The sequence below is a fragment of the Polypterus senegalus genome, chromosome 1 (genome assembly GCF_016835505.1).
Source record: "Polypterus senegalus isolate Bchr_013 chromosome 1, ASM1683550v1, whole genome shotgun sequence".
NCBI classification, from domain to species: Eukaryota; Metazoa; Chordata; class Cladistia; order Polypteriformes; family Polypteridae; genus Polypterus; species Polypterus senegalus.
In genome coordinates, this window is record NC_053154.1 from 174,823,264 (window position 1) to 174,838,399 (window position 15,136).

Here is a 15,136-nt window from a genome sequence, read left to right on the forward strand (position 1 = left end):
GGTGCTCTAGGAATGTACCCCCTGCGAATTTTGGGGGAATACTGTACAGCATCAAACACACACTGCCTCAGCCATGCTGTCTATTGAACTGCTCTCACACGGCAAACGCTTCAGAGCCTTTCCTCGCGGTTCAGAAACAGTTTCATGCCGTGAACTATAAACGCACTCAATCAGTACATCAAGTTCTCCTTGTAGAACGCTTTGTACTTATAAGTACAATTAACTCACAGTAAACTTGAGATACAGTTATAATATTGCACAACATGAGCAACTTTATAAAGCATATATTTACATATGATGACAATGAAATGCAGCAAAATATGTTTATTATATTATACAGATAAAATGTTAACTTCATTTAAATAATCTATATTGTTAATAGTTAAACATGTGGAGGACACAATGCCGCAGTGCTAACGAGGAGCTGGAGCTCCGTTCACGGATTGTTCCTGACTTGCGCTATATTCTTGCTGGGGCTGGTGCAACACTGAAAGGATAGATTAATAGAATAATTAAACATGTACTATGAAGATATTTCAATGTTCCTTAAAAGTTTTGAAGAATTGGCATTCTAAGCTTACAGATGGCTTAACGTCTATTACAGAGCTGATTGTGTGCCGATTGGGTATTTGGAGAAAGAAAAGTGAGGACAGGTATTGGAGGTTAGTACTTTGAAAGAGAAAGTACTGGTCCAGTAAATTATTTCATCGAAGGTCAAGCATTGTGCAGCAAGCATTTTGCATGAGACATGAACAATTACTGCGCCACCGTGTTCCCATGTTTAATAACATGCTTTAACTCCTATCATCATGAAAATGATATCAAGTATACATCTCAGTATTTCAATTATTTAGAGAGCTGTAATATCATGAATGTAATGAATTTTGTGTTCTGTCGGAGGAAGAGAAAGCCTGGAAGCACGTAGTGATTCACACACATAGAGCACATAGTAGATCAAATACAAAACAAAGCATTTAATGTGCTACTTTAGTTACGATGGGATTTGAGAAACTAGCAAATTAAATGATTTAAAGATTAAATTTATAATGTTCTACTTTAATGACAAAATAAAATACAGTGATCCCTCGCTATATCACGCTTCGACTTTCGCAGCTTCACTATATCACGATTTTTTTCTAATACACGCTTACGTCACTATGCATGCGCTTTCTGAGAACTTTTATCTAAGCCCTACGATGGCTCCTAAACGTGCTGCTTTTTCTAAGCCTTCTGACAATAAAACTAAGCGCCGGAGGAAGATGCTTACTATCCAGGAGAAGGTGAAACTCTTGGATATGATTAAAGATGGCAATAACCTACAAAAGCCTCCTCATGCATATGAAAAGACAGTGCCAGCAACGGCCTATCAAGATGTTCTTCAGCTGCGCACACAGACACCCACTGCCTACTCCTAGTACTTCTTCACTGAAGAAAACAACGCACCTGCTGAAGATACTGCACCACCTTTGACGACTCTCCTACTGAGGTCGTGCCTTCATAGGTTAGTGGTTGTGTGCAATTAAATGGACAGTACAATAATCTACTATATAAAAGCGTTCGGGATTGTCCTTCCGTCCCGTGAGTGCAAAGCGTAGCGGTATTCCGTTTATTACAGACTTGCTACTTGTGGCTTGAGGTGCGAAGTGACGTGATGTGAGCAGAGTTCTGGTGCTGTCACCGTTCCCTTGCTTTTGTGCACGATGCGCTGGAAAAATAGACAAAATTATGTCTCTGGAAATAATTAATGTTGATGGAGTACAAATGCCTCACCGCGTAGTAAATATCAGGGGAGATGGTGCTTGCTTATTCTCATCTATAGCTTATTTAGTGCATGAAACTCCGTCTTTAGCGGTACAGTTTCGGGCTGACATTGTACGACTTTGGACAGGCACTTGAGGGGATAAAAAAAAACGTAGGTTTTCGGGAGATGTTATGAATGGGCACTTTGATGTTCTCATTCCCTACACTTACATGCCTGATGTACACATGGAGCGCAGAAAAATTGAGGATAAAAGTCAGTCGCCTTAAAAGGCAAGTGCGCCTAGTAATATGATATTTGTAACGTCTAATATGTCTTATTTTCTCTTATTTTGTCTAATATATTGGGTAATACGAGTGTAATGGTGACTAAAGGGTGTTATTTCATGTCTAGAGGGCTCTAATAATGTTAAAAAAACGAATTTAGAAGGTCATAAACAGGTTTTCTATACTCTAACTGCGAAAATATTCGATTTATAAATAAAGAATCCTACTTCGCAAAAATTCATTTATCACGGTAGAGTCTGGAATGGATTAACCGTGATAAACGAGGGTTCACTGTACATGATTAAAATGGAAATTTCGAAATTAAAGTTGACATTTCTGTACCCTAATATGACACTCAGACGGTGGGCTACGACTCGCCTTTTCACACCGACTTTAATATCTGACAACTTCTTTTTTATTTCAGGCACTGTGCGACTTTGTGAACTTGAGCTTTTGAGCTTCTATGTCACTCGATCAACTTCCTTTTGTTCTTTATACTACTGTTTAAACCAACACTGTGTTTTTCCTTTCCTCCACTTGGTATTCACTGAAATTCTTCTATTTCCCCCTGTGCTTTTGCCATTGCCTTTTCACAGAACGCTGCGCTTAAGGGATATTTATATTGATTTGCATATGAAAAGAGGCGTAATTCTGGGAGGAGATGGGGCGGGACAGCAGGTGTTACTTTTCACGCTGACTGGGATTTATGGAGTGGAAGAACGTGGAAGTTGGCGTTCGCACAGATTTATGCATTGTCCATACGCCATATTATAGTGTGAATTCTACACACAATGTTATGGATGAGTCCCCTGGAGACTGCGAGGAACAGCAGATCAAAACCCGGTGTTAAATGTTCTAAACATCATGTGACAAGCATGTAACACTGTAAGCCTGATCCTTGGTTAACTATTTACCAGATGCAGCAGAGAAGCTATACATATATATATATATATATATATATATATATATATATATATATATATATATATATATATATATATATATATATATGTGCCCAGAAGCACCGGAGGAGTGATTACACCTCCTCCAGACCACGAGGGGGTGGCTGCCCTGGTGGCTTTGAAGAACATGGGAAAGGAGCTTGGAAGCTCAATCCTATAGGGACCCGTGGTCAATGCCAGGGAAAGCCCCGACACCTGAAGAGCCCTGGCTCTCAGCACTTCTGCCACACCCGGAAGTGCTGGGGAGACGAAGACCAGGGACAACTGTTGAAGTAGGAAATTACATATACCACTCCATGGTCTGAACACACACCAGAATGGCTAAACAAAAAAATGAGAAAGAAAAAACTTTTGACTAGGCAGTCAAGGTCACAATGAGACATTATGAAGCCATATTGTGTTAGTATAAAGGAGACCCAGTAGCATTTCTTGTCACACTTCTGCTGTGTAATTTCTTGGCTAAATGTACTTAGTGTTAGTGTATCAGAGAGAAGATGTGCATCATTGTTCATAATAGCACTCAGTTTTTTTCTAAATTCTTTCTTTTACTATTTTCTCCAAGGTGTTAATGCATCCCATATTTGAGCCTGCTCTTATAATTAGCTTGTTACGTTAATTAAGTTGGGCATATCTTTTTTTGGACAGCATTCCACCCCATTGGGACATTGAGCAAGGCCCTTGACTGCAAGTGCTCTGTCCTGGGTATGACGTGAATCTGCATCCATCCCTGCAAGCAGGCCCTCCAGCTTACAGGGAAAACATGGGGGTTGGTGGCAGGATTGGCACACCAGCCACTGCAAAAAAAAAACAAAAAAAAACAACCTGAGGTGTCACCTGCTGCAACCAATCCAGGTGGACAGTCGTGTCATGCTCCTAACATCTCTTTCTCTCTCTCTCGATCTGAACAGGCCAGTATGAATCTAATCCGCAAACTCTTCAAATGCTGCAGGCACTTTATCACATAGAATTAGACTTAAGGCTAGTAACACTTAAATGTGCAGGGATACCTTTTCTTCATTTTAGTAAACGTCCACTAAATTAAATTCCAGTATTTTTCTCCACAGTGTCCGTCTGAGAAAGAGCAACACCTACTAGCTGCATGCATCTTTTAATACACATATTTTTCCATGTGCATTTAAAACTACATGTGTTTGAGCAATACTTTCAAATGGCACTCATTTGTCCTAGGTGCTTTTGTCATTCAGGCATCAGACACACACAAAAAGGATTGTAGGGGTTACTCTCAATTTATCTACTTTATGGCCAAACTGTTTCTTTTCCACTTGATTTTGGTTTCCATTTGGTTTTGAGATCTATAACTTGCTACATATAATTGTAAAAAATAAAAGCTTAAATACATTAAAATGAAATCTTTTTTCCAAGTACAAAGTACAGTGTATATTTATGGTATCCCACACTAAACAGCATTACATTATGTCATTTCTCATCACATACTTTATGTATTTGGCTAAGTATATACTATGTATACTACAAAGACACAAAACACATAATTATCCATTATGAAAAGTAGAACATTAAGTGAAAAAGATGTAAATAGGATTTAATGATCTGTGTCAGAAATGGTCACCATTCTCCATTCACCAAAATGGAGTTCCTTATTTCTGACTTTTAACAATGGGAAACTTTTGAGAAATGTCAACGAGTAAAGTTAAATAAGGCAGAGCAACACACACGCATCACATTCTCTCTGTTTTAAGTTATTATAATTATGTTTTTAGTACATATCTGCCTGTTTTAAAAAGATTATACTGAGTGAACCCTGTTCAGAAATGGTCTTTCTTCAAGTTTAATTAAGACTGTTCGGTGCTGTTATTTTGTTTGGTCAAATTCTGTAATACTTACAAAAATAGTAGTAGTCTTGGCCTGGAATAAACTCCATTCCTAGTGTGAAAGGGGTATATAGTTGGATTCTTTCAGAAAAGCGGACTGGTCCATAGGGGGCATGAGGATTATTGCAGATCCAACGTTTCAAGGCCCCAGAAGTTTTGAAACAACCTTTATACTCCTCATCCTTCACTAGAAAGAGGGAGAAAGATTCAGTATCTTCTATAGGCACATCACTGGGATAATGCGGACAGTAGATGTCCAAAAAGTCATTGATCTCCAACTGAACAGCATAGTCATCCTTGAAGAGCCTGCAGAAAGTTAAATTATAAGCATCATTATAAGAAGCCAACACAAAACCTCTGACAATGTTAAAGTGAAAAACTTCTGCTTTCAAAACCATAATGTGATATTTGTACTAAATCAATACCACTCTGTACTCATTAAAATATTTGGACAGTATAATTGTACACCTTTCAGTACAATGAAATTAACTGTATTTGTCCTTGGTCCTACTTGTACAGAAACATAAAAAAATGCAGCAATAACATAGTACATGGTACAACAGCAAAGCACAGCAGACAGGGATTTGAAAACAAAGCAATAGTAATAAATAACAACAAATAATGCAAATGTATTTAATTAAAATAAATTTATTATTGAATATTTACCAAAAACACAAGGTAAGAACAGGAAAATTCAAGCAAAGTAGCTATCAAATGGTCAGTAAGAAGAAATTCACTATGTACTATGGTACATATGCATATGCAGACATGCAAGGAAGGCTGCAAAAAACAAGTAAACATATTAATGTAAACGGACACAAATACATCTATAAGAAAAAATGCAAAAAAGAAGAACCTAAAGGAAAAGGAGAATGTGCAATCTGTAAGAGACAGAGACTGCACGTAGAGGTATACAGATACTAATGACAAATCAAGATTGAAAACTAAAAAACAAATGCAAATACATGTTGTAATATAATATCACTTTGAGCAGCCAGGGCCTGAATGCAAATATGCTAAAAATAACTGGCTAGAACACATTTTTTCTAAAACACGTTTCTTTTGTACCGAATCACGTTTAATACCTTCTCAGAAAAATTTTATTTTTTAAGAAAATAAACTATCATAAATTCACAAAAATAGCTGGAGTGACAGAGGGAAGAAAAACAATAAAAGATAGAACACATAAAATAAAGACACCCAGCAAATATGTACTGTCTTAGCTATAAAGAAACAGAATTTCCTTCCTCTTCTCAACATGCTCTCTCACACCCCTCAGATACATGCAAATAATGCTCAGTTTTTGTTTTATTGTTTAATTATCATTTTTACTGTTATGAGACGTGAATTAATTTCACAGTCGTTATGAAAGATTTTTTCATGGGAATAACCATTTTGTGTTTTTGTGGTTCATAGGCACTGCCATTTTGTATGTCTCTATGTCACTATCATGCTACGTGGTTGCTAGGCATTAAACACAAATCATTCATTAAACTGCATTCAAATTGTGTTGCGAAGTCAAGGAGTAACATAGTCATAAAATGTAATTTTTTGGACATTCTTTTGGTTAGAATATTTGATTACCACTCTGGCTTGGTGGTGAGATTGCAATTAGCAATTCCCCTTTGCCCTTTATGAATGATGTCCTGGCCTTCTATTCTTCAGCTTTGGACATTTCTGACTTACAGCACTTTCTCCAAAGTCCCTAAAAATTTCTGTTGTTTTATTTAAAATCTGGCCTGTCTGGATCAAACTGTGAAATCTACTGGCAGTCACAACATCACCTCCTTTTTTGTTTACCATTTCTTTCTTCCTGGAATTCTGAGCCCAGACAAATGGTTTTAGTAACAAGAAAAAAAAAGGAATTTTGAATGTTAAACCATGAGTGGTAACTATATCTAATATATCACTGCATATGTGAGTAAGATTTTTCACAATCTGGAAAAAAGTAATTAAAAAAATGTAAACTCAGTACTGTATTTGATGATACCATCAATAAACTGACTTACCACCAAAAGATCACTCCAGCTTTTAGGGCAGGCAGGCATTCCACCAAGTGCCTTTGTCTGTTGGTCTAAACCATTTCTGTGCAGATTTGGGATTTGAAAAGAAGTGCATGTCATTATGTTTTGTGCATGCTTGACTTTTGCTCTTGGCCATGCTAAAATCAAACAGTGCTCAATCCACCCCAGAATTCACACAGCATACTTCACTTTTTTTTTTAGAACCAATCTGCCTTGCTTTGGAAGGGCACTCGAAAAACAAGAAGGAACATCGGACATCCTTAAAATCACTGAGACTTGCATACAAAACAGACACATATGAAGGTGTTTTGAAACCTATAGATGCAGACAGATATGAGTAAGAGTTTACCACTATAATGAATCCACCAAAATCTAAATAAAATGCAAAATCATTCAATTTAATGAATTGCAGGTCATGCAAAGGCACAAAAGGCCACATAGAGACATGAAGGAGCAGATACAGACAAGGGTTTCCATTTATTTGGTAGTTGCTTTTTTTATTCAAAGTGACAAGAAGCATGCAAAGACGCAAAGGAGCATGCAAAGGGAACCAGAGACAAAGAAACAGAATCCCACCAGGTTACACTTGTTCATATGTTCAGGTGATCTACTTGCAGTGATGCAGTAGCCATTTAGCTTGTCTGCACTAAGCAAATAATCTAGCGAGACATTAATATGAGACAGAGCAACAGGGACCTTTTCTTAAAAGTATGAATAACAGAAAGACCAGAATTAATGAACACCAGCGCTTGCTACTTAGTAGGAAAGTAGTGTGCATCCAGTTTCAATATTGGCAGCTTCACAGAACAAACTGGAGTTTATCTCAATGACTGGTAGCAAATTATAAAGTAAGCAGTTAATTCAAGCATACTCTTGGAAGTGAAAATGAATATAATCGTCACACAATCACAAAAACACAAAGCTGTGTCAGTCAATGGGCTGTGGATCAAATAATGGAGTATGCGTGTTTCTCTACTTCAGCAAGCTAGAAACAGTCCAGAGTGCCAGATGCTGGAGAGAAGCACTAACAAGGTACAATCAGACTTCTGGACTGCAGTCAGCCTCTTCAGCAGAGATACACTATTTTTGACTGCTGACCCATGACAGTCTTCTCTTCCTCCCCAGAGAAGTGTGTGCTGCTATTTTCCAATTTCAAACCACATCAATGACTTTATCAGACAAAATCAAGCTGTGTTAGAGTCTAGGTGGCCTTAGCTATAAAAGAAATAATACAGCATAGAAGCACAGTGTCTGAAGGTACTGGATTTTCCAGATATGAAGGAAAAGGATGGACATCAGACTTTGCCTTACAATTCCATATAATGATTAAAAAGTATATTTAAGAAATTAAAATTATGTGTTCCTGAAGACATACGTTAGGGTAACAAATTGGATCACTATGAGTTAAGTGTTGCTGTGATGAGAGAGTGTGTCATGTGATAGACTATTGTCCTATCAAAGGATAGTTCCAGATCCTGCGATAGTTTCTGCCACTCCACAATTTAACAACTGGATTAAGTGGGTTTACAATGAATGAATGGCTATTTTTTATTATTTTGCCAATAGATAGCCAACGGCTTTTTAAAATAAAGATAATACCATGCAATAGCAAACTGCAAGTAAATTACTTTAATATTTATATGTTTGGAAGAAACAGTTTAAATAACAATTAAACAATTTCTATATGCTCAGTGTATCCCTATAACACTCATTGGACTCTTTTTTTCTAGCCTTAATCTGTCACGAGTTTGGAACTCAGGTACATGACTCATAGTGCTGAGGTTACAGAGAGTCTTAACCAAGAGCTCACGCCATTGTACAAGCTCTTTGAGACAACCATGCTAAGGCTGAATGTGGAGGGCAAATGACATTATTTATAAGATAAAGCCTCTGTTCAGCTCCACAGAAGAAAGTATCAGGCCAGGTATGTTTGTACTTCATAACAGAGGTTACATTGTTGACCTGATCTGTTCATTTTCAAATTAGTGCGATGATGTTTTCTGATTGGTACTATTCAGATCATACAATGATTTCTTCAAAATGTCACATATATTTGTCTCTTTATTTTTACCCCAGTGCTGCGCACTGACACCAGAAGGCATGAGCTTATTCAGTGCTAGCAGCAGCATGCAGGTGGCCGGTTGCTTGTGCTATAACAAGCTTGACCTGGCGGCGATCAAAGCACATGCACTGTGCAAGGCATGTACATGGTCCACTGAGAAAAGAAGAGCGCTCATGACACACCTTGCAGAGGAACATTCTTTCCTCTGCATGTCCATGAGTCCTGTGCAGACTGGGCAAGATTGGGGGGGTAAAAAAAACTCGGCCATTGATTACAACCGCAAGAAAGTACGAGAATGAATATGAATAATGTTGCATCTGTGCCACAATTTTTTCCGAAATGTACTATAAGGTCATAAAATGAATAATTCCAAATATCACATATACCTATGTATCTGTTTTTTTGTCAGTGCGGCTTTGACATCACGGGCCTTAAGGTGTATACTAATTCAGCGTAAGCAGGAACACTCAATAAAATTGAATAAAACAAAATCCAGTGACAATGACATACGAATAAGGCAGATTCGCCAGCGTTTCTGTGTCAGCTTTTATCCATCCAGATCAGAGAATTTCCAGTTCAATTGTCTCAAAACACCACTCACATCTACAGTTATTCCCAGTTACAGATAAAAAGTATCAGGGTCAGATCCCTGGGGGGCGGGAGTATGTATCGTGATCGTGGCTGAGGGAATAAAAGTGAAAAAAAAAGGTAACTTTTACAATTACTATACATTTAAAACAGTGGCTGTTACATATGCAAATCAAATGTGTTTATTGTATAATATTAACAATAAGAGCAACGCACTACTCAAAGCGATAAATATACAAGGCAGTCAGGATCGAACCGGGGGACTTTTGATTATAAGTCAGCAATTCCTACCGCTGCACCATGGAAGCTATTGTATCGTCCTTGAACATTTTGTGAAAGTGTTTATCTGATCTTTGCACTTCAGGCTTTACACATTATATACTTTATGTCTACATTTTGCTATTTATTATGTTTTAACAATGTATTTTTTGCTTAAGTTAAATGCACTTTTTTTGTTTAAAGACTACATGCACTTTAGATTGTATTGTTTAATGTATTTCTTTTTATTGTGATGGTCACACTACTATAAAAACATCTGATTATTTTCAAATTTATATGTTTCACTGGTTATTTTAATTTGATTATTATTAATTTTAATCGTGTTAATACAGAGAGACATCAGGGTGACATTCACAGGTTGACAGACGTGAGCAGATGAGGTAAGAAATGCCATTCAGCCCAGAACAGGCGTGAGCAGAACAGGTTGCAGGCATCAAAATAGTCAGGCATGAAATAATCGTGACTAATTGAAAAATTAAATTGAACAATTAGTCGACTAAGAAAAATAATTATTAGTTGCAGCCCTAATATACAGTCATCTTATCTTATCAGTCATTATCTGAGAAATTTTTTGGTAAAATTTGAACACTGAATTTTGAGTGTCCTGATAAAATTAAAATCATCAAGTAATGGAGATGGAAATGTACAATTCAAAAATGAGTAGGGGGTATTACAAATACATATTTAACACTACAACACTAAACACACAATAGGCATCATCAGTGCTATTTGAATTGACAATCAGGATGAACAAAATTATGCCCATGCTCTGCAAGCTTTCTAAAGCTCCAAAAATCAATGTCATTGGATAACAGTCTCTTGAGTGATGATTTGACAGTTTCTCTCTTTAAGTTGCAGTGGTTTTGGCACAACTGCCTTAGAAAAAAGACATAGTCTAGCTAGTGACTTTAGATAAGGATAATAAAAGGCATAGAACGTGGATATTTTCTCAAACTAAACAAAAATGATGAAGGCACAGCAGCCACATATTCCCAAAAAGAAGTCTCCTGGTGTACTTCTGAAAAGAGAAACCACAAGCTTCAACTGCACTGTAGTCAAGATGTGCATAAACAACAAAACTGGGAAATATTCACCGAAGGAGGTACTGGATACAACAACTAACCCCTTTCATAGATGGAAGGGAAACAAAAACAGATTCCCCAAGCTGTCAGAAATAGTAGAAAATACCTGCGTATCTGCACCAGAAACACTTTTTTCGAATGAATGTTCAGTACAGCTGGGAACACTGTCACTTCAAAGAGATTCACATTAAAAACCAGATAAAGCAATTATAGGGGTTTTCCTGGCAAGAAACCTAAAATCCTCAACTTAGGTTTTTGAAAATGTCAGATTGCAGTTTTGCTGTTATTCATTTTAACAAGCAGTGTATTTGTTATTCATGGTCTGCTGTTGCAATTAAGTGTTTACATGTAAATGTGCATTTTTTGTTTAAGTACGAAAAATTACATTGTTTACTTAAAAGGCAGAAATATTATATATGTTTGCATATTTCATAATCTACTGAACCATTATGCACTGTTTAAGTTAAAAATTGCAGTTTTTACATAAAAATGCATTTAAAATATTTAAATGAAAAAAAAAACAACCACAACATTGCCTTATACTACTACCTGAGACAATACTGGTAAAACTGTTAACTCTTGGTATTTTATTTTTGTTAATTATTCAAATAACACAAATGGCCCCCAGCATACCCCTAACTTGATGTCACTGGGTTTTTTATTCAACCTGTTTAGCTAGATCTTGGAAGAGAGCCTTGAAGCATATGTGTTATCTCCAATGGTAGGCTCTACACCAGAACGTCACGTACTAATAGACACTAGCAAGCATCATAATGCCCAGTATAATGTTTACAGAGAGCCTAATAAATGAGAGCAAAAGAACTATTATGTCTGGAATGTATGTAGTCTAGAGGTTTCCTCTCCTCTCTTCAGTTGTTCCCAGAGGACAATACAGTATATACTGTATATTTTATGTGTCTTTTGCAGGTACTGTACTTTTGTTATTTTTTGATTTTTTTTTTTATTGAAAAGTCTACTCTCATTTTTCACTCCTCTCATTTGTTACTTTTACGTTTTTATGTTCTTCTGTACTAAGGCAAGCCTATCTGGCAGCAACTGGATAGAAATCAGATTAGCTTCTCTGGTGGCTTTATTGTGTGGCCCACTTTACTGTGCACAGTGTTGACAGACTCTGTATATTTTTAATACGAGGTTTATTTCACCCATCCATTTTCTAATCCACTTCTCCAGGTCAGGATTGTGAGAAGCATGTGTCTGTTTCAGGCATCAGGGTACACTCGCGCTCATTTACACAAAAATTTCTTTTTACCTTGGGGATGTGAGAAGAAAACATGAATCTGTTGTAAAAAAAAAAAAAAAAACTACAGAATAACAAGTAGCATGGAGTATAAGTCTTTCCAGTGGTTCAGTATTAGGAGATGCTGAATGTTGATTATAACCATTGTAGCATAGTCTTACTAAGTCTTTACTAACTGAAACATAAAAATTTTACACTCTAAACTGAAATTCAAAAAACTGTAGAAAATAATGTGGTAGCTTTCAAAGGATGGCCTTCATTGAAACAATTACACGCTAGGTTAGTGTTGGCAGATGGTTATTTGGGCTGGCATAATGCCTAGATGTTCTGACCCAAAAGTCACATATATTTATACTTCCTTCCACAGACAGTGGCACAATTAAGAAATACAAAGTTTACCTAGAGGTAGCATTTCTAACATCAAGCCAGCACTGGTATAAGCCTAGCTATAATGTATGGACATAATTAATATTAACGAAAGAGAGTTTTCCCCCACTAGCTTGAAAATGAAAGGATGCATTGGTTTCCTTAGTCTAGAAGCACTTACGCTTTTCAATGTTTCCCATTATAAATGCTGTTATCCATTGATTTTCAATAACATTTAGTCAGATTGCAAGACTGCAGGGTGCTGGAACCGGCATCAAGAGCAAGGTATGAACAAACCTTGGGACAGACACAAGTCAGCACATAGCACATTCACATACATCTTCACACTGGAGCTAAAATAATGCCATTAAACAACATGTGTCAACAAGCACATCTTTAGTATGAGAGTTGAAAAGAAAAGAGAGTACACTAGAGATACATGAAAGTCCCACACAGACTGTGACAAGTATTTGAGTCCAGTGTCTTGATGCTGTGAGCACTAACCATTATGCTAACTCTGCTGTCCCAAGTTTTTATTCAAACAGAAAAGACCCAGCACAGTCAGATTCAAGCTTATAAGTGACTGTGTTCACAAAATATACTATAGACAAAACTTTTGTTTGGCATCTTAACAATCTGCATGCAGCCCAAAACTGGTGTAATACATTTGTATTACTCTAGGAATTTGAACAGATTTCTTGTGCTACCACAAGAGCAATAAATAACATTAAAACAGGTCAATTCTAAAATTTCTATTATTTGAAAAACATGACTAAAAAACAAAGTCTTGTTGTTCTAAGAGCCCCATTATAACACTTTAGAGGAATTCTAAGATTGTCTGGTCTGCTAACCAATTACTTTTGTTTCACTACAGAATTAAAAAAAGAAAGGCTGTTTTTTCATTTGGTCACTGGTTACTTCTTGTCATCCTTGTGGTTCAATTTTAATCTCATTTTTGAGGTGTGTTCACATTTAAGGCACAAAGCACCTATTATGACAGCTATGTCTGTCTCTCCACAAGTAACAACTTCCCCTCCCGTGGACAAATTTTGTTGAAATGTGGTCTACTATTTTTGAAGAAAATTTGTTGAGACAGTTCAATTTTCGTTGAGGTATCTTAAACAGATTGTGCTGTACACAGTTTTGACATTTCAAACTCTCCCATTGAAAAGAATTGTAGAATATGTGAACTTGTTTCTAAAACATTTTGTGTGACTTCAACTACGAGTTAGTTTACAATTTTCATTTTACCTTGACACTAGTCATACCGTCTTGTATGTTTTGTCTGTTATTCTCTTTTTCACGTTCAATAGACGCTACTGACAGAAAACAGATGCCTAATGCAAGTAAATAAAATACCAGCAGATTGCATGTGTAGGGCAGTAACTCACTGTCCCTGGCTACTTACACATGCTGTATGGCAATCCTCTATCAGAAAGTCCAGCTGGGCACTTGCAGAAACCTCTGCCTCAGCAAGTTGTTTCTGCTTAATGAAGTCTTCCTAGCAGCTTGAGACCAAGCACAAGAGAACCAGTGCATCACCATCTCCCTCTTCCCAATATTTTAAACCACAATAGGTAAATTAAATGATCTTACTAACTGTGAAAGTATAAAATACAAGCAAGGAAAACAAAGGGTTGTCTAGATATGAATGAATTTCGTTGTGGTATGTCAGTCATTGTGCAAAGAGCAAATAAATACATAGTAAGTACTATTTACCTAATACTAAACCAACCTCAAAGTTCCATTATCTGCAGTTTAAAACGATTCACTATTTCACTGGCACTAAAATTTACTAGGGTGGTCAATTATGCCATGGACAGTCATGATTTCAGGCTATACATTCCGAAAAATAACTAAAGAATACAAAAAGGTTTAAATAGTCTGTTCATCTAATAAAACACTTCTGAGCTGAAACAAATATCCTCACAATATATTTAGAACAGCCCATAAGAAACTCTAAGGGGGTTCCCCCAAAAACTTTGTCATAAATGAATAGCTTTCCAAGTCCCATTTCATGAAAGTAACAATGGTCAGACATCCTCAAGCAAAAAAGAAATTAATTACAAAGGTGTTTTTTTTTATTTATAATATGTTTATTGACAGTTGCAAATTTTCACTGCGTGTGAATATGGTGTGCGTGTATGTGTTTGTGTGTTAGCTAAGTGTGCCTTTTGCCCAATCCTGGTGACATAGTTTTGGCACACGCAACCAAATTCATTCATTGTAGGCTACAATGCCTGCACAGCCCTCATATATATCTTAATGTTATGCCATGTTTACATATTCTAACTTGTTTCAAATGTGTACTGCCTAGACACCAAATAAATTTTGACTTTACTTTTTTAGTTTAGCTGGGTTGCCCATGTAATGCTGTGCCTTTATGCATCAATATTTTTTTACATGCACTGCTTTTTGTAAACAAAGTTCCTGTGAAACATTTAGGAGGCCAAAGAAGGCCACAGGGTCCCCTACCCACTGTTTTGACTGCTGCTAATATTGCTTCAAAACTCTAATGTTGTTTGTGAGATGTTTCATCCAGATATGACATCTCCTACTGAGCCCATTGACTCCCATGCTACAACAACATAGCCTAATGGGTGTATTCATTTGACATTACATGAATGCCCAGCAATTTAA

General features: G+C 36.7%; 1 protein-coding gene across 2 annotated transcripts in view; it reads right to left on the bottom strand.

Annotated features, from left to right (window-relative positions):
- The window catches only part of si:dkey-246i14.3 (ephrin A4), a 99,181-nt gene that overhangs the window by 59,712 nt on the left and 24,333 nt on the right, over window positions 1–15,136 (bottom strand). For both annotated transcript variants that reach the window (XM_039763371.1, XM_039763364.1), the window contains exon 2: window positions 4,851–5,143. In XM_039763371.1, the coding sequence (XP_039619305.1) occupies window positions 4,851–5,143 (293 nt within the window). The remainder of the gene's footprint in view (window positions 1–4,850; window positions 5,144–15,136) is intronic.